Source organism: Elephantulus edwardii, unplaced genomic scaffold (genome assembly GCF_000299155.1).
Source record: "Elephantulus edwardii isolate Elephantulus edwardi_28Jun2011 unplaced genomic scaffold, EleEdw1.0 scaffold00352, whole genome shotgun sequence".
NCBI classification, from domain to species: domain Eukaryota; kingdom Metazoa; phylum Chordata; class Mammalia; order Macroscelidea; family Macroscelididae; genus Elephantulus; species Elephantulus edwardii.
The window spans coordinates 1,975,914-1,996,302 of NW_006400102.1; the positions used below are offsets into that span (position 1 = coordinate 1,975,914).

General features: G+C 41.6%; 1 protein-coding gene across 1 annotated transcript in view; it reads left to right on the plus strand.

The window, feature by feature from the left end:
• Positions 1 to 15,277: 15,277 nt before the first annotated feature.
• LOC102844332 (FYVE, RhoGEF and PH domain-containing protein 3-like) overlaps positions 15,278 to 20,389 on the plus strand; it is a gene marked incomplete at its 3' end in the record, with an annotated part of 45,322 nt that continues 40,210 nt past the window's right edge. Inside the window, exon 1 of the mRNA XM_006901948.1 lies at positions 15,278 to 15,787. Coding sequence (XP_006902010.1) covers positions 15,278 to 15,787 — 510 coding nt within the window. The remainder of the gene's footprint in view (positions 15,788 to 20,389) is intronic.

The following is a 20,389-nucleotide window of genomic DNA, read 5'->3' on the forward strand; positions in this document are numbered from 1 at the left end:
GGAGACAGTACATGGTTCAAAATCAAGAAGAGCATCCATCAGGGTTGTATTTTGTCTCCATACCTTTTCAATCTGTATGCAGAACAGATCATCCGAGATGCTGGGCTGTACGAGGAGGAATGTGGCATCAAGATTGGTGGAAGAGTCATCAACAACCTGTGTTATACAGATGACACAACCCTTCTTGCTGAAACCGAGGAGGACCTGAAGCACTTGTTGCAGAATGTCAAGGAATGCAGCCTCCTGAAGCTCAACATCAAGAAAACAAAGATTCCCACAACTGGGCCAATTGGCAGCATCAGTATGGATGGTGAAGAGATTGAGATACTTAACAGTTTTAGTTTACTTGGCTCCACAGTCAACACTCTTGGTAACAGCAGCCAGGAAATCAAGAGATGAGTTGCATTGGGAAAGTCAGCTGTGTAGGACCTCTCAAGAGTACTCAAGAGCAACGATGTCAAAATGGAGACTAAGGTGTGCCTGATCTGGGCTTTATTCTTCACAGTTACGTGTTATGCATCAGAGAGTTGGGCAGTGAATAGGGATGATAGAAAGAGAATTGATGCCTTTGAGTTGTGGTTAAATTTATCATGGACTGCTAGGAGAACAAACAGGTTTTTCCTGGAGTCAAGGATTCTGAAGCTTCATCTGACATACTTTGGGCATGTTGCAAGGAGGGACTGGTCCTTGGAGTGGGACATCATGTTTGGCAGAGTGGAGGGGTGGCGTAGGAGAGGAAGATCTTCGATGAGATGGATTGATTCTGTAACTGGAGTGGTGGGAATGAGTGCGTTTAAGATGGCTAGGTTGGCACAGGATAGAACGGTGTTTAGGGCTCTTGTACATAGGGTCGCTATGAAGTCGCAGGTGACTCGATGACACATAACAGCAAAAACAATTTTGGTCTGTGTCAGTTTAGGTAGGTTGTGAGTTTCTGTATATTTGTTAATTTCCTCTAGCTTTTCATGTTTGTTTGAGTATAGTTTTTAATAAATTTCCATTGTTATCCTTTTTCTTTGACTTAGTTCTGTTATGACATTGCCCCTTTCAACCCTTATTCATATTATTTGTGTCCTTTCTTTCTTTTCATTTGTTAGATCTGCTAGTGGTTTGTTGAATTTATTGACCTTTTTAAAGAACCAGCTCCTGGTTTTGTTGATGATTTCAATTGTTTTTCTGTTTTCTATTTCATGTACTTCTTCTGCACTATTTTTATCAGTTCAGTTTTTCTAGAGGATATCAGGGTTTCTTGCTGTTCCTTCTCAATTTGTTGGAGATGTTGGATTAATAGATCAATTATATTTTTTTCCTTTTTGATGTGTTTGCTTATTGATATAAATTGACCTCTAATTTCTGCTTTGGCTGTTTCCCAGAAGTTTTGGTAAATTGTGCTTTTATTGTCATTTGTTTCAAGAAACTTTTTATTTCCTCTTGTACTCACTCATGTTTAAGCAAAATATTTTTCAGTTTCCAAATGTATGAGGTCTTTTCTCCTTTATTCTCTTTTTTTACCTTTTTAAAATTTTATTTTAATATTTTTAAATAATTTTAATGAACATTTACAGAGATTTTGGATTTCCATTCATTCATTGCTGCACTTCTAATTTTGTAGCATTGAGATCTGAGAAGATGTTATCTATTTTTAGATATTTTTTAAGTTCTTGATGCTTGCCTTGTGACCTAAAATAGGATCTATTCTGAAGAATGTTCCATGCACATTGGAAAAGGTATACTATGCTTTCTTGAGGTGCATTAGCTTGTATATACATATGAGATTGATATGGTTTATTGTGTGGTTTAATTCTTCAGGGTCTTTGTTGAGTTTCTATCTAGTTGTTGTTGTTATGTGCCATCGAGTTGCCTGTGACCCATAGCGACTCTATGTACAGCATCTCTGAATCCTGCCGTGCCCTAAGCCAATATCACTAATTCCAACACATCAACCTCAATTGCCACAGCTACTGTATCAATCCATCTCATCCATGGTCTTCTTCTACTGCACTGTCCCTCCACGCTTCCGAGCAAGATGTTCTTCTCCGAGTACCTCTCTCTCCTTTCTTTGTGCCCAGAGTATATGTGAGATGGAGCTTCCAAATCCTAACCTCCAAGGAGAAACTTGGCTTCACCCTCTCCAAGACAGACAGATTTGTTTTCTTGGCAGTCCATGGTGTGTTCAAGACTCTTCTCCAACACCCCAACTCAAAGGCATTGATTCTTCTTCTGTCATCTTTTGGCATTATCCAGCTCACTGAAGCATAACAAGTAATTGTGAAGCTCATGGCCTGGAATAGGCGCACCTTAATTTCTAGACTAACATTGTTGCTTTTCAGTACTCTAGAGAGGTCCCTGACAGCAGATTTTTCCAATGCAATTAATCCTTTTTTATTATTTTCTTATTTTGTGTATGTGTACCATCAAATCAGATCTGACTTGTACAGGAGATTGCCCCTCCTACTCCAGCAGAGCATCTGGTGTATTCAAACTGCTCACCTCTGAGATTGTAGTGTGGCTTCTTGCCACTAGGCCACCAGTGTTCCCTTTGCAATTCATCTTTTGATTTCCTGACTGCTGGTGTTAAAAGTGTTGATTGCGGAGCCAAGCCAGCTGTAATTGTTAACAACCGTCATCTATCATGGTGCTGCTAATTGGTTCAGTGATGAGAATCATTGTTTCTTGATGTTGAGCTTCAATCGATATTGAAGACTACAGTTCACGACCTTTTGCAGCAAGTGCTTCAGGTCTTCTTCAGTTTCTGCTAGCAATGTGGTAGGTTGTTGATTAGTCTTCCTCTAGTCTTGATGGCACATTCATCCTCATAAAGCCCTGCTTCTCAAATGATCTGTTCGGCATATATATTGAAAAGTTATGGAGACAGGATGCAACCTGGACATACTCATTTCTTGATTTTCAACCATACAGTATTTCCCTGCTCTATTCTAAGGACTGCTTCCTGGTCCAAGTATGTTGTTGTCGTTGTTATGTGTTGTCAAGTTCCTGATACTCATAGTGATCCTAGGTACAACAGCCCTAAAACCTGCTCTAACCCATGTCAATCTTATTGTCTCTAACACACTTATTCTCATTATCCCAGTCACTGAATCAATCCACCTCATCAAGGGCTTCCACTACTGCACTATCCCTCCAACCTCCCAAGCATGAAGTCACTCTCTAAGCACTGATCCTGACTTGCAATATGTTCAAAGTATATCAGATGAAGCTTCAGAATCCTTGCCTCCAAGGAGCAGCCCAGGTTCACCCTCTCCAGCATGAACTTCTTTGTTCTCCTAGCAGTCCATGGTATACTCAGTACTCTTCTTCTCCAGCACCACAGCTCAAAGACATCAATTGTCCTTCTATCATCTCTATTCATTGTCCAGCCTTCTAATTCATAGCAAATAATTGTAAAGACCATGGCCTGTATCAGGTACACCTTAGTATCCAGGCTGACATTGTTGCTCTTCAGTAATTTGGAGATCTCTCTGACAGCTGACATTCCCAATGCAATTTGTCTTTTAATTTCCTGGCTGCTGGTACCAGGAGTGTTGATTGTAGAGGTAGCAAACTGAAGCTGTTAACAATGTCAATATTTTCACCATCTATCATAAGTTCATCACCAGTCCAGTGGTGAGAATCTTTGTTTTCATGATGTCGAGCTTCAATCCTTATTGACCTTATGCAAGTGCATCAGGTCCTTGTCAGTTTCAGCAAGCAAGGTTGTGTCATCTGTATAATGCTGATTTTTGATGAGTCTGCCTCTAATCCTGATACTACATTTCTCCTCATGGAGCCCTGCCTCCCAGATAATCTGTTCCACTAATAGATTGAAAAGATATGGAGGTGGGACACATATTTGACACACATCCTTTACAATTTTGAACTGTGCAGTGTTTCCTTGCTCTATTCTGATGACTGCCTACTGGTCAAAGTATAGGTTTCACATAAGCATGATCAAGTGTCCTGGGATTCCCATTCTTCTCAGAGTCAGCCACAGTTTGTTGTGATCTACAGAGTCAAATGTCTTTGTATAGTCAATGAAACACAAATAGACATTCCTCTGGTAGTCTGCTTTCAGCCAAGATCCATCTGATATTAACTATAGTATCTCTAGTGGCATGGCCTCTTTAAACCCAGACTACACTTCAGGCAGTTCTCTGTTGATGTGCTGTTCTGGTCATTTCTGGATAATCTTGAACAGAATCTTATTTGTATGTGGTGTCAGTGATGCTGTTTAATAATTTCCATACTCTGTCAGATCACCTTTCTTCAGAATGAGAACAAATATAGATCTCTTCCAGTCAGTTGGCCAGGTGGTTGTCCTCCAGATTTCTTGGCACAACTTGGTGAGCACATCCAGGGCAGCATCTGTTCGTTGAAATATGTCAATCAGTATGCCATCAATTCCTGGGGCCTTGTTTTTTGCCAATTCTTTCAGAGCAGCTTGAACTTCTTCCTTCATCATCACTGGATCTTACTCATACGTTGTTTCATGAAATTATTTTGTGTCCACCAATTCCTTTTGGTGTCATAACTTTGTATACTCTTACCATCTTCTTTTAATGCTTCCTGGATCTTTTAATATTCTACCCAAAGCATCCTTAAGTATTGCAACTCGAGGTTTGAATTTGTTCTACAGTTCCTTCAGCTTAAGAAATGCTGAGTGAGTTCGGCCCTTTTTGATTTTCTGACTCCAGCTCCTTGCACGTTTCATTGTAATACTTTACTTTGTCTTCCCGCGCTGCCCTCTGGAATATTCTATTCAACTCTTAAATATCTTGATTTCTTCCCTTTGCTTTGGCTTCTTGGTGCTCTAGTGCAATATTCAGAGCTTCTTCTGACATCCTTCTTGGTCTTCCTTCTCCGTCTTTGTAATGATCTTATGCACTTTTCCTGGATGATATTCTTCATATCTTCTCACATCTCATCCGGTCTTCACTCATTGATGTCCAAGGCCTCAAACCTGTTTCTGCAATGGTGTTGAAATTCAGAGGAGATAAACGCAAGGATCCTGTGGACTTGATCTAATTTTCATTTTGAAACTTTAGTTTGAACTTGCATATGAAGTAGTTGGTGGTCTGTTCCACAATCAGCACCTGGCCTAGTTTTCATAGCTAATATTGAGCTTCTCCAGTGACTCTTTCCACAGATGTAATTGACCTAATGATTCCTATGCAATACCATCAGGTGAAATTCATGTGTATAGCGTACGTTTATGTTTCTTCTAAAATGTATTTGCAATGAATAAGTCATTGTGCAAAATTCTATCCCCAGTTTCTTTTCTGTCACCAAGTCCATGTTTTCCAACTACTTCTCTATTCCCAACTTTTGCATTCCAGTTATCCATTATTATTATTAATGCATCTTGATTGCATGATTGATCAATCTCTGACTGCAAAAGTTTGTAGAAATCCTCTATTTTCTCCTCTTCGGCTCTAGTTTTTGGTGCATATGTTTGAATGGATGATGGTTTTCACTGGACTTCCGTGTATGCATATGGATATTATCCTGTCACTCACATCATTGTATTTCAAGACAGATCTAGAAATTACTTTTGTAACTATGAATGCAACCCTGTTTTTTTCTCACCTTTTCATCTCCAGCATAGTAGATCATATGATCTTCTGACTCAAAATGTCCTATGGCAGTCCATCTCATTTTACCAATACCTAGTATATTAAAATTTATGTGTTCCATTTCTTTCTTAACAATATCCAATTTTTCTACATTCATAATTCTTACATTCCATGTTCTTATCTCTAGTGTATGTTTATAGCTGTTCCTCCTCCTATGTGTTTCCTTGCTTGAGGGCTCAGCCTCAGTTGCCCTATCTGCTAGTCTAAGTGTGCTCTGTTGTACGTAGGGTTTTCAAAGGCCTGGTTCACAGAAGTACAAGCAAGTGTTCTGGAGTTCCCATTATCCTCAAGGTTAGCCACAATCTGTTCTGATCCACACAGTCAAATGCTTTTACATAGTCAATGAAACACAAATAGACGTTCTTCTGTTACTCTTTGCTTTCTGCCAAGATCCACCTGACATTAGCAATAATGTCTCTAGTGCCACAACTTTTTTTAAACCCAGCTTGTATTTCTGGTAGTTCTCTGTCAATGTACTATTCTGGTCATTCTTTGATAATCTCCAGTGGGATTTTGATAGTGGTGTGATATTAATGATATTGCTTAATAATTTCCACAGTTTTTTGACTCACCCTTTTTTTGGAATGGGAATGAGTCCTTTCCAGTCAGTTGGTCAAGTAGTTATTCTCCAGATTTCTTGGCACAACTCGGTGAGCACATCCAGGGCAGCATCTGTTGAAATACATCAACTGGTATTCCATCAATTCCTGACGTTTTAGCTCTGGATGGAGGGTAGGAAATGGCTTCACCTGTGATATTGGTGCTCCTGGAGCAGTTCAGAGGAGTGGCAATGGGTTATCCTCTAGGCCATGTGGCAGGGGCCTCCAGGTGGCAGGACTGCAGTCTAGTGCTCCAGGAAGGAAAACAGTTCAGGCCATACTAAGACATTTTTAGGACAGCTACCTAGCTAATCAACTAGAAGAGATCCACAGGACAGTGGCAGTGGTGACTAAGTCAGTTCTAACTTGGCAATAAGAGAAAGAGAGAGTGCAAGAGAGAGCGAGAAAGAGAAATAGTGCTTGAGTGCTGGAGACACTTTTCTTTCGTTTTTGCCCCCACATTATTGTAAGTGAAATTTTATTTTATGGACAAAGAATTAATCTTGTTTCTTGCCTTGTAGAGATCTCAGCTAGGCCATCCAAGAAAGATCACTTAGTCCAACTTGATGAAGCCATTTTACTCCCTGCCTCCCCTCTCAGCTCCTGTTCGCTCTTCTCTTTGCAAAGTAAAAGAAAAATTATTTCATTGGTATAGAATCCCCTCCAACCCCGAGTACACTGCACTATGCAGCCTTCATTCTGGACTCTTGTCATAATCATAATACCCAATCATATATCGCTTTCAAACAGTTCTCTCCCTTATCTCTTTCAATGCAGTATATATAATTTATCCAATTTTTCTCAGTCTCACTCCAACCCTGATGTTAGTCCCATTCTACAATAGTGGCACCATGCAGCCCCTGTCCTCTTGTGACTGAGATATTTCATTCAACATAATGTCCTCCAAGGTCACCCCTTTTGAATAATATTGCATGAGTTCCTTGTTTTTCAATGCAGTGTAATATTCCATTGTGTGAATATACCAGAGCTTCTCTATGCATTCCTTTGTTAATGGGCACATAGGTTGTCTCCAACTCTTTGCTATTGTGAACAAAGTCTCAATAAACATGAGTGTGCATATATCTGCCTGGGTGGCAGTTATGGTTTCTTTAGGGTGGAGATAATTTTCTAATACACTTCCTAACTGTGAATATAGCATAGGAAACCCACTGATGGATTCTGACTTGAGGATAATGGCTTTTCATTTTTATTTTTATTTACTTTTTATTTTTATAGCCACACATACTTTTTGTAAAAACTCATCTAGCAAAACAGAAGGAGATGAAATGAAAATTAGAGGCACATTCTGCCAAATCTCTGTTCCATGCTGCTGTGGAGTTCACCTCTGAGAATGATCTCTAGTGTTCTGTTTCTCATGCATATTGCATATGGAAACACACGCTCATGTACATACTGATTCCTATTCTTTACACAGAGAATTACAACTTGACTCATCACATTTGCCCCACAACACCCAAAGTCATCTTCTCTTGCTTATTCTGCATGGATAGAGGTAGTCATTATCAGAATTGGCCCTGTTGATTAGAAGACAGGCTTTAAAGCTCAAACTCCTGTTTATCCACGATACTCCAATTTCCACTGTACTCTGTGTGGTCATGCATCTTGCTGAAACACTCCTTGTTTCTATATTCAAAGCAGGCTATGTGGATCAGCATGTGGTGCACAAGATGCCATGGCCACACACTGTAAGGAGACTTCATTGTTACTGCAGTGCAGAAGGTCCTGTGGTCAGCACAATGGTGTACAGGAATGCTCTAGAAAGTGATGGTGCATAGTTCCACTGGCTCCAACATAGCACAGGTCCACTGGTCAATATAGCACAGAAGCCCCTATTTTTACAAAATGGCATAGGAATTTCTATGGTCACAACACAGGAGGCCCTGTGGTCAAAGCATGATGCTGAAGGTCCAGTGACCATGGCACACTTCATGTGTTTGGTCTTCCTGATGCTGTAGGAGTCCATTTCAGTAAACAATCAAGGAGCCATGGGAAATAATACAATTCTGGGGCCAGGTGGAGGGTTAACCTCAGGAAGTCAGGTTCCAGGGATGGGCTTACAGTAGCAATGTCCACCTCGGTGTACCACATAACCTCCTTTTTTTGAGGTTGTCTGGCAGTCATCTGCAACATCTCACTTTATTTAGATCAGCTTGTGGAGGGACAAAGCCTAACTGATGGCCAATGCCCCTCACCTCCTGGTAACAGACCATTCAGGGATGGCAGAACCAGCAGGTATTGACCTGAGCCCAAGTTTTTCTGGCTGAAGTAGGAACGTTATTAAGTAACAAGCCTCCACAGAGTTCACCAAAGAAATACAAAGGTCCCAGGAGAATGTTCATAATAGTCTGTGTGTAAGAAAGGTACATTGTAAGGGTGCATGCGTTCTATGTTCCTTTTTTCATAACTCACATGGGAATAAGGAAACGAGTAGAGGGACAGCACTCAACATCATTAGTGTTTCTTTCCTCAAGTTAAAAGGATGAGTGTCCAGGAAATATAGCCCATAGGAAGAGCACAGAACCAAGTGGCCTCGGCATGTCCTCATGACTGGAGTGTCAGGGCAGGAGAGGAAGACCCTGGATGAGGTGAATTGACACAGTGATTGTAGCAATGGGATAAGATGTGGTAGAGACAGTGAGATTGGATCAAGATAGGACAGGATTCAGAGCTATTGTTTATAGTGTCATTATGAATGGTACTACAAGGCACAAAACAACAAGTATTCCTTTTTCACCAACCTCTTCCACAACCCCACCGAGTTAGAGCTGAGTACCTTTGGGCCAGACTAAAGAGTGGAGAATAGTGCTTGTTGCCACTTATTGGCAGAGCCAAAAGGTGTTTGTTTGTAACAGTTTCCTGAGCAGGAAAAAGGTTAGCTTGAGAGGCCAAGGGACAGAAGTCCTGCCTTTGGGCTCCACTGAAAGTGGTTGTCTTGATTGAAAAACTGTAAGTGACGTCTGGTGGTGTAGTAAATGCAATGAGTTGCACTGCTATACCTAAGGTTGCACTTCTGTTCACCAACTGCTTTTCAGGAGAAAGATGGGCAGTCTCCTCTTATGCTATTTACAACCTTGAAACTCATGAAAGGTCAGCTATAAGTCAATTTAATCTCATGGGAGGAGATTGCCCTTTCTTCTCCTGTGGAGCAGAGGTGGATTTGAACCACATGCTTTCAGGATTGCAGTGAAATTTCTCACTACCATCAGCAGAGAACTGCCGGAAGTCCAGGCTGGGTTTAGAAGGGGTCGTGGTACTAGGGATATTGTTGCTGATGTTAGATGGATCTTGGCTGAAAGCAGAGAATACCAGAAGAATGTCTATCGTGTTTCATTGATTATGCAAAGGCATTTGACTGTGTGGATCATAACAAACTGTGGCTGACTTTGAGAAGAATGGGAATCCCAGAACATTTAATTGTGCTAATGCGAAACCTATACTTGGACCAAGAGGCAGTAGTCAGAACAGAGCAGGGTAACACTGCATGGTTCAAAATTGGGAAGGGTGTACGCCAGGGATGCATCTTGTCTCCATACCTTTTCAACATGTATGCAGAGCAGATTATCCGAGAGGCTGGGCTCTATGAGGAGAATTGTGGCATCAGGATTGGTGGAAGGTCTATTAACAATCTCCGTTATGCAGATGACACAACCCTGCTTGCTGAAACTGAGGAGGACCTCATGCACTTGCTGCGAAGGGTCAAGGACTGCAGCCTTCAGTATGGACTAAGGCTCAATGTCAAGAAGACAAAGATTCTTACCACTGGACCAATTGACAGCATCAGGATGGATGACGAAGAGATTGAGAGTGTTCACAGCTTCAGTTTGCTCGGCTCCACAGTCAACACTCTTGGCACCAGCAGTCAGGAAATCAAAAAGCGTATCGCAATGGGAAAGTCTGCTGTTAGGGACCTCTCAAAGGTACTCAGGAGCAACAGTGTCTCTCTGGAGACTAAGGTGCACCTGATACAGGTCATGGTATTTGCAATCACTTGTTATGCATCAGAGAGTTGGACAATGACTAGGGAGGACAGAAGGAGAGTGGATGCTTTTGAGCTGTGGTGCTGGAGAAGGGTACTGAATGTACCATGGACTGCCAGGAAAACAAACAGATTCATCTTGGAGAGGATTAAACGAAGCTACTCCTTGGAGGCAAGGATTCTGGGGCTTCGTCTGACATACTTTGGACATATTGCCAGGAGGGTCCTTGGAGAGGGACATCATGCTTGGGAGGGTGGAGGTACAGCGCAGGAGGGGAAGACCCTCTCTGAGATGGATTGATTCGGTGACTGGGGTAATCGGGATGGGTGTGCCAGAGGCGGTGCGGTTGGCGCAGGATAGAGCAGGGTTTAGGGCTGTTGTGCATAGGGTCGCTATAAGTCGGAAACGACTCGACGGCACATAACAACAACAGGCCACTAAAGCACCATGAGAGGGACAATTATTGTTAGAATTAATAAAATGGTTGGACAGCAGAGGCATAGAAAACCTTGTCTCATAGGAATCAACCTAGCTTTTTTATTTTGATCCTCTTCCAAACTTGTGAAGTCAGAGTAGGTCAGATGCCTCCCGCAACCCCATTTCTATAATCTATCTCGTTATACCAGCACCATGATATTCACAAAAACCCTTTGTATGGACATGATTTCAAGAACCACCAGATACCCAAAGCACACCTCTCCTTTAGAATGCAGGAGACTCTGGCACTGCCTGAGTCTTCCTTGGTCACAGCTCTTTGTTCAGCATACGCATCACCTATCACCACCCCTTTCATATTAAGAGAAATGGTCCTCAGGGAATGTAAGCAAGTGACCAAGTTAAAACATGGACTGAGGGAGGTTTTTGGTTGTTTTGTGTTTAGTTTTGTTTTTTTTTAAAATCACGTTACTAAGATGAAATTAAGCTACATAAAGTGAACACAAAACCATCACCACAATCAAACTGATTAATACATTGATTGCCCCTTTGTAATCTATTTCTCCACCCCCTCCCTATCTCCCTCTCCAGGCAACCATCAATCTGCTTTTGAACTCTATAGAGTACTTTTAATGTCTTAGCTTTTTATATAAATGGAAAAATAAAGTAGATGTCTTTGTGTGTGTGTGGTCTGACCTCTTTCTCATGATATAATTAATTTTCTATTCATTAATGTTATTAGAACACATCCACTTGTTTTCAATTTTTTGGAAACATTTATAGAATTGATATTATTTCTTCTTTAAATATTAAATGGACTTCACTGGTAAAGTAACCTAAGCTTGAAATTGTCTATATGGGAACAGTTTGAATTAAAATTTTTTTGTGTGCTTGTTAGATCTATAGATTTATTTTACTGTTAGGTGAACTATTGAGTTGACTCCTAGCACCTTATGTGCAGAACAGAACACTGCCTGGTCTGCTGTTACACTGAGCCGACAGTTGCAGCCATTTTATTAGCCTATCTTGTTGAGGGGCTTCCTCTTTCTCACTGACCTTTCTTTTTACCAAGCATCATGTCCTTCTTCAGGCATTGGTCTCTCTTGGTAAATTGGATTGGGCCAGGGAATACTGCCAGCCACCTGGTATACAGTTGTTGTGGGGAAAAGATCTCTGGGAGGGTAAGGAAGACAAGGGGTATTATTAGACTTTTGCCATCACCAGCTAGCAACTAGTGTGAATCCTGCCGCAGCCCTGGGTTCTCAGCCAGAACCAACAAGTGTTCAACATGACTTCACTGCATTGTCTGGAGTTTTGTGTTCTGTTTCCATCAGTGAGCGATATTTTCACTCAGTGTCTTCTTTCAGTTAGTGTTTGAAATAAAGTATTTCTCTGTCTTTTATTTTCAAATAATAATAATCCTCTATAGTTGTTCTCTTTGATTTCTGATTTCTTTTTTGAAAAGGGTGTGGGCTGCTATCTAGTTTTTATACCATCTTATCTGTAAGCTCATGGTTTGATTTTTTATAATTTTTAAATAATTTTAATGAACATTTACAGAGATTTTGGATTTCCATTAGTTCATTGTTGCATGGTTTGATTTTTTAAGCAATTCTTTTCCTACTCACATTGTCTTTTATGGGATCATTCCTACACATGTGGCTTATAAAATTAATCACCGTTGATCTATGCTCACTATTACTCTATCTTTTCAGATTCCTACTGGATTTTTCTTCACTGCTGCTTCTGTAAGTATTAAATGTAGATCCAAGTAAAAGGAAATCCTTGACAACGTCAATGTTTCCCTCATTGTTGTGTGCCATCAAGTCAAAACTGACCCATAGCTGCCCCTCTGGTGGGTTTTCAGAGGCAATTAATTTCACAGGAGGAGATTGCCCATCCTTCTCCTACTGACCTCCAACCACATGCCTTCGGGATTGCAGTGCAGCTTCTTGCCACTATGCCACTTATTGGTTCAGTTGTGAGAAATTTTGTTTTCTTTACTTTGGTGCTCTGGTGGTGTAGTCTATAATGAATTGCAAAACTGTCTATAATGAATTGTAAAACTGCAGTGGTTCAAATCTAGCTCCAATAGCCTATTATTATTAATAGACTATTGATAGATAATCATCTCTCATTATGATTTACAATCTTGGAAACCTGATGGAGGGTTGAAATGAGTAGGGACAAACTTGATGACAGTGAGTGAATGAGTGAGTTATGTGAAGGCATGATCTATACTGATGGAGCTTCACTAGGTTCCTTCCCTGTCTAGAGTGTCTTCAGAAAGTCAACTGGAAAGAAGTGTGCTTCTTTTTGAAAAAAAAATTTTTTTATTTTATATTGGCTTACTTACAAAGTTCATATGTGTTGTTTATTACAAGGTCGCTTCACTTCTTTTACATATCTCAGGCATCGGTGTTTGCTGTTGATGTATAATGTCCTGCACACTATTTGCGATTATAGGGTAAATCTGTTACTTCATTTCCACGAGGACCTTAAATTCTGCTAGGGTGAGATTTTAACCAGGCTCTGTCTTATGTCAAATAGCAGACAGTCCTGCTTTTGAATCCATGAATCCTGAGAATATGGCTCACATTCCCTCTAGCATATATGTATTGCTGTAATATCTGATTTCTGAAAGCTTGAGCTTTTTTCCTATGCTGTTAGAAGAAGGCAGTGAAACAAGTTTTTCCTGTTTATAAATCTTTCTACCTTACACCCTTAAGCTCATTTTAAGAGTGAGGCAGTAGCTAGTGATAAAGGCACATCTTGACTAATTTTGGTGTCACTCTTAAAGAAAGGAACAATAAAAAGTAGCTTTTGTTACATGAAAAAAGAGGATGAAAACAGCTTATGAAAATACTGCCCATGAAATCTCATCAACTCTCAAAACAATGTGAAGAAGTGAGATGATTCATCACTCCCTTTGAGCATTCCTCAAATGTGTTCTACCAGGCTTAGGCTAACAGGCTCATTCTGTTGAGGCATGAAACATTGGTTAAGAATTTCCATTCTGTTTAGCAAGTAAGGAAGGAAACTTGGAAAGGAGCTGTTGGCAGAAGAATATCTGAATGTGAATATGTGTGTCTGTGTATTGGCTGGGCGTGGCATATTCGTGACTGAATGAGCATGAATGAGAATGTGTGTCGAGAGTGTGGCTTTTGTAAATGTGGATTGCGAGAGGGGTTTGGTGATTTTTCACTTGTCCCTCCTTTTGCACTCTCTCTAGATACACAGGCTGGAGTGGTGAAATGACTTTTCTTACTGCCAGGCTTTAACTGCAATCCTGGATCTCAGGTTGCCATCTGAGACCAGGAAGCAGCCCCACAGAGGGAGAGTTGCTCTAGATGCCTCTCTTGTCCTTCTCATGGTTGTGTCCATCTGACAGTAGAGAAGAATGGCTGCTAGAATGGCTGTATGTTTACTTTGTGGCTTCCGGGCTGCATTGGCCAGAAAGGAATGTGAGCCCGGATGAATCTCCTCAGATTGCTGCCACATGGAGTTGCCCTTTCATCCTTTCTCTTTAGAATTTAAATGCAGGATAGAAGAAGATGGGTTTTCACTTTCTTTTCATGTTTCTCCTAAACAGTCATGCTGCAGACCTCCTGAGCAAGAGATTTTCTACTAATCCCTTCAGCCCCATGATACTCTGTTCTTGCCAACCCAGGAGCCTGTGGACTACATGGAGCAGCACCCTCAATACAGTGTTGGCACGCACCAATGTAACCTGCCTGCCATTTGGGAAGAAGTTATTGCCAATATGCCTTAGCGATAGTGTTATTTATTTTTTTATACTCCTCTCCAACTTCCACTGTGGGTCAAGAGGAACATTTCAATGGATATTTACCTTCTTTCTGATCCATTTGTACCTTTTTATTCTTCTCAATTGAAATTCCATGAATGGCCTTGTACACTTAGAATTAAAACGTTGTACCCCATCCCCCACCTCCCTACTCGAGAGTATTTCCAGGTGAGAGTGATGCTTCAGTTTGTCTAGAAAGAAGAAGTCATGGGATTTGGAAGCAAACGCTTGGGTGTATCTTTGGGAGAGAGGTGAGAGAAGGACAGTCAGGGCAGTGTAGGGTGCTGGATGTCACACAGTGATGTGCAGTGTGGTGGTGACCGTGCTTATGTCAGAAGCTTGTGATGGTGACTGAATGTGAGACCTACATTACTTCACAGGACTATCCTGAGGATCCACAAACACCATACAAACGACACCACTGTGTGAATACTGGTTATTAATTTGCACAGTTGGGCTGAATTTGTTGAGCAACAAATGTTTCATACCATATGACTCCTTTTTTAATATAGAAGAAGCTTATTTTCAAAAGAAAGTATTTTGGTTGCTATTATCCAAAAGGATGCTACTGAACTTGAGCTGAGTGTTTACCTAGAGCATTGCTGTGCAGCTCAGAGTGCTCCTCCTTGCCCTAGATGTGGACATGGCCTGGAGAGACTCTTCCTGAGGCCAAGCCCCCAGTACAACACCTACCTGCCCTCAGTACCCACAGACCCCTACTCACATTTATCCAATGCCCACAGATCCTGATCCAGTTCTTTCTCCCCACAGGAAACCTTTCTACGGGGCCTGGCAAATTCATCTTTGATAATGGCATCAGATGCAAACCCCCCAGTCACCATAGGCTCTGTTGCTGCCCTCAGGGGCCTGGATGCTGGGCCTGACAGCAGCTTATTTCAGGAGAAAGCCAAGGCTCAGAAGATCCAGCCTGTGGAGCCACATCTCAAAGACCTTATGAAACCCCAAGAGCTTCTCATCTTCAAGCACCCTGCTGCCATGAGTCTTGGCATCCAGGCAGCTGCTGGGGATAGAGATTACCTCTTGGATACGAGTTCTGCAGTTGACCAGAGCAACTGTGGTAAAATCCCCAACCGGGACAGTGGTATAGAGAGCCCATCCTGCAGTGTGTCGAGTGAAAACTTTCCCTGTGAGGAAGGCAGGGAGGCCAGCCAAGACTCTACCAGGTTGGGGCTTCACCCAGAGACAGATATAAAGGATGCTCTACTGGACACCTCCAGTGACATGGGTGATGGCACCAAAGAGAGAGCTAACCCAGGGACTATCCTCCAGACATATGATGTGGAGCTAGGAGCAGCCAAGGTAGGTCTCATTGTCCCTTACTGCAGCCTTTCTTCATAAGCTTCACCAATGATGTGTTACTCTGTTCTTGTGTTCATGGGGCCATGGAATGCAAGAGGCTACTCATGCTTGGACTGTATGGACTGTGCTGGGGCTGGTAGTGGGGGTGTACCACAGGATTAGGACCCGGGCCCACCTGACCATGGACTGTGCTGGTCTGGGGGTAGGGCATGCCCACAGGATGAGGAACCAGGGCCATCTGACCCCTTAGTCAATGACTTATTTTGCTGAACTTCAGTCTTCATGTTTGCAAAATGAACACAGTAGTTTATTGCCTCAGGACAACCAGCCCCATAATGCAGTCACTGCCCTTTGTAAGGTCTCTGAATGTGTAAGTACATGGAGGGCTCACAAGACCCCCATTTGTGTCCTGCAGTGCTCCTATTGTGCTGCTGTGTAAACGCGGCTGGGTCAAGGAGTGGCTCGAATCTGCCTGGGTCAGAGCAAAGGGAAGGCTGGTATCCTGTCAGCATGGACAGGAGTCAGAGCAGCACTGTCTCTGGAGTGTTGGTTATCTGGAAAAGATGTTTGTTCTTTATAATTTGTCAACCTCAGGTGCTGTGCTGGGATCTACGGGGTTAGGAAAAGGCAACACACTCCTGGAGCAAAGAACCCTGTGTACAAGGAGGTGTTTGTAGTGAGCTAGTAAGTGGCCAGGGTTAACCTGCTGGTTCCCAGATGCTGGATGACAGGACTCCTGCTGGCAGGTGCACAGCAACTTACCGTGATAAACCATAGGGCTTCTTGGGCTTGCCCTACTGGAACTCTGGTCGCAGAATCACATTGATACTGGTGGAATTGTAGACCCAGGCCTTCCCCCTCTGACCCAGAGCCTGTCCGTTTTCTCTGTCACATAGTTGGAGAGAGCACTAGCCATCATGCACATTCCGAGGTGATGTTATACGACAAATGCCCAGAATGTTGTGCCTCCTACCTTTTGCGCAAATGAAGGATTCTGGTGGTGATGTATTTAAATAGTCACTGTAAATAAAGCACTGTTGTTATTAGGTGCCATCCGGTTGAGTATATGCCATCGGTTCCCTATGAACAATAGATCTGAACCATGTTCTATCCTGTGCCATACTTACATTTCCTGACACTCAAGAGCCCATTGCAGTAGTCACCGTGTCAATCCACTTGGTCAAAGGTCTTCCTCTCATTCACTGACCTTTCCAAGCATCATGTCCATCTCCAAGGAATATCCCCTCATAGCAACATGGCTGAAGTATTTGAGGTTAAGTCCCATCATCCTTGCCTCCAAAGAGCACTCAGGCTGCATCCTCTCCAAGATGTATTTTTTTGTTCTTTTGGCAGTCCATGGGATGTTCAGCACTCTTCTCCAACACCACAGCTCAAAGGCATAAATTTTTCTGCCACCCTTATTTATTTTCCAGCTCTCAGATACATAGCAAGTGATTGGAAAAACTATGGCCTGAATCAGACACACATTAATCCTTAAGCTGACATCATTATTCCTTAATAATTTGGAGAGGTTCCTAACTACAGACTTTCCCAGTGTACTATGTCTCCTAATTTCCTGACTGCTGATACCAATCTTTTAAAAATATATCATAATGTTGTCTGTCAACCCAGTGTTAAGAATCTAAGTCTTTATGATATTGTGATGCAAGCCATTTTTAAGACTGTATTCTCAATCTTCTGCAACAGGTGCTTCAAGTGCTCCTCACTTTCAGCAACCAAGGTTATATCATCTGCATAACTCAGGTTATTGATTAGTCTCTGTCCAATCCTGATGCGACATTTCTCTTCATTGAGTCCAGCTTCCTGAATTATTTGCTCAATTATTCCTGAATTATTATATTGAATAGTTATGGAGAGAAAATACAACCCTTACACACTCTCTTCCTAAGTTTAAACCATGGAGTGTTTTCTTCCTCTGTTCACACGACAGCCTGTGGTCTAGGTATAAGTTTCACATGAGCACAATTAAGTGCTCTGAGATTCCCATTCTTTCCACTGTCATCCACAACTTGTTATTATCCACACAGCCAAATGCCTTTGCATAGTCAACAAAGCACAAATAGACATTCTTCTGGTATTCTTTACTTTCAGCCAGGATCCATTTAACATCAGCAATGATATCCCTGGTGCCATGGTCTCTTCTAAATCCTGCTTGAACTTCTGGCAGTTCTCTATGTACTATTCTAGCTGTTACTGAATGATCTTTAGCAGTATTTTACTTTTATGTGATGTTAGTGATATTGTTCAATAGTTTCCACATTCTGTTAGGTTACCTTTCTTGGGAATGGGAACAAATATGGACATCTTCCAATCCATTGGCCAGATAGTTATTCTCCAAATTTCCTAGTATAGACTGGTGGGTGCATCCAAGGCTGCATCTGTTAATTGAAACAAGTCAATTGGTATCCCATTGATTTATTTTTTTCCAATGCCTTCAATGCAGCTTCCACTTCCTCCTTCATCGCCATTGACTCCTGATCATATGATATTTCTTGACATTTTTCAGTATCAGTCAGTTATGTTTTAGTACAGTGATTCTGTGTATTCCCTCCATCTTCCTTTGATGCTGTCCGGATCATTCAATATATTGCCCATAACATCTTTCAGTATTGTGACTTGAGGCTTAAATTGTTTTCCAGTTCTCTCAGGTGAGAAATGAAGGGTGAGTTCTGACCTTTTTATTCTCCAATTCCAGCACTCTGCACATTCCATAATAATAATCCTTTGCTTTGTCTTCTTAAGCTGTCCTTTGGAATCTTTTGTTCTGCTTTTTACTTCAGCATGTTTCCCTTTTGTTTTGGCTTCTTGAGTCTCTAGTGTAATTTTTAGATATCCATTCAGGTTCTTTCTTTCTCCTCTGTCTTTTTGCTTTCTTCATGGATCGTATCTTTGATATCATTCCATAGCATTGGTGGTCAATGCTTCAAACATATTCTTAAGTTTGATCTTGAAATTCAAATGTAATAGATTTAAGATCATATCTTTGTTCTTATTTTAATTTGGACTTGTTTTAATTTTGAACTTTAAAATGATATTGCACATGAGTCTGACCCACAGACTGCCGCTGCCTAATTTTGACTGCCAATATTGAGCTTTTTCAGTGATTCCTTTCATAGATGTAGTCAATCTGATTCTTATGCAGGCCATCAGGTGAGATCCATGTATAAAGTCATCTTTTGTGCCTTCTAAAAAAGTATTTTCAAAGAATAAATCATTGAAAATACAAAATTTGATCAATTCTATCCCAGCCTCATTTCTATGACCAAGCTCATATTTTCCAATTACTATCTGACCTGAAGCACTTGCTGCAGAAGGTCAAGGACTGTAGTCTTCTATATGGGTTGAAGCTCAACATCAAGAAGACAAAGATCCTCACCACTGGGACAATCGACAGCACCTTGACAGGTGGAGAAGAGATTGAAGTTATTAACAATTACAGTTTGCTCAGCTCCACCATCAACACTCTTAATATCAACAGTCAGGAAATCAAAAGATGAATTGTATTGGAAAAAACTGCTGCCAAGGATCTCTCCAGAGTGCTAAAAAGCGGGGATGTCAGTCTAGAGACTAAGGTGTGCTTAATCCAGGCCAGGGTCTTCACAAGTACTTTCTGTCCATTAGAGAGATGAACAAAGCATAACAGCAAAAGAATAGTTGCTTTCAAATTGTGGTACTGGAGAAGAGTCTTGAATATTCCATGGACTACCAAGAAAACAAATAGGTTTGTCTTGGAAAGGGTGAAATCAAGTCTCCTTGGAGGCTAGGATTTTGAAACTCTATCTCACATACTTATGGCTTGAGGCTCAATGTCAAGAAGACAAAGATTCTCACCACTGGACAAACTGGCAGCATCAGGATGGATGGTGAAGAGATTGAGATTATTCACAGCTTTAGTTTGCTTGGCTCCACAGTCAACACTCTTGGCACTGGTTGCTGTTGTTGTTATGTGCCGTCGAGTCACTTGCGACTCATGGTGACCCTATGTGCAACAGCCCTAAACCCTGCTCTACCCTGTGCCAATCGCACTGCCTCTGACACACCCATCCAGATTACCCCAGTCACTGAATCAATCCACCTCATAGAGGGCCTTCCCCTCCTACGCCATCCCTCCACCCTCCAAAGCATGATGTCCCTCTCCAAGGACCTGCTCCTCCTTACAACATGTACATAGTATGTCAGATGAAGCCCCAGCATCCTTGTCCCCAAGGAGCAGCCCGGTTTAACCCACTCCAGGATGAATCTGTTTGTTTCCTTGGCAGTCCATGGTATATTCAATACTCTTTTCCAGCACCATAGGTCAAAGGCATCAATTCTCCTTCTATCCTCCTTGGTCATTGTCCCACTCTCTGATGCATAACAAGTGATAGTAAAGGCCATGGCCTGTATCAGACACACCTTAGTTGCAAATAGAAATACCATTTGACCCAGCAATTCCACTACTGGGACTATATAGAAACCATAACTGCCACCCAAGCAGATATATGAACCCCTATGTTAAATGTTGCTTTGTTCACAATAGCAAAGAGTTGGAAACAACCCAAGTGCCCATCAACAAATGAATGGATAGAGAAGCTGTGGTAT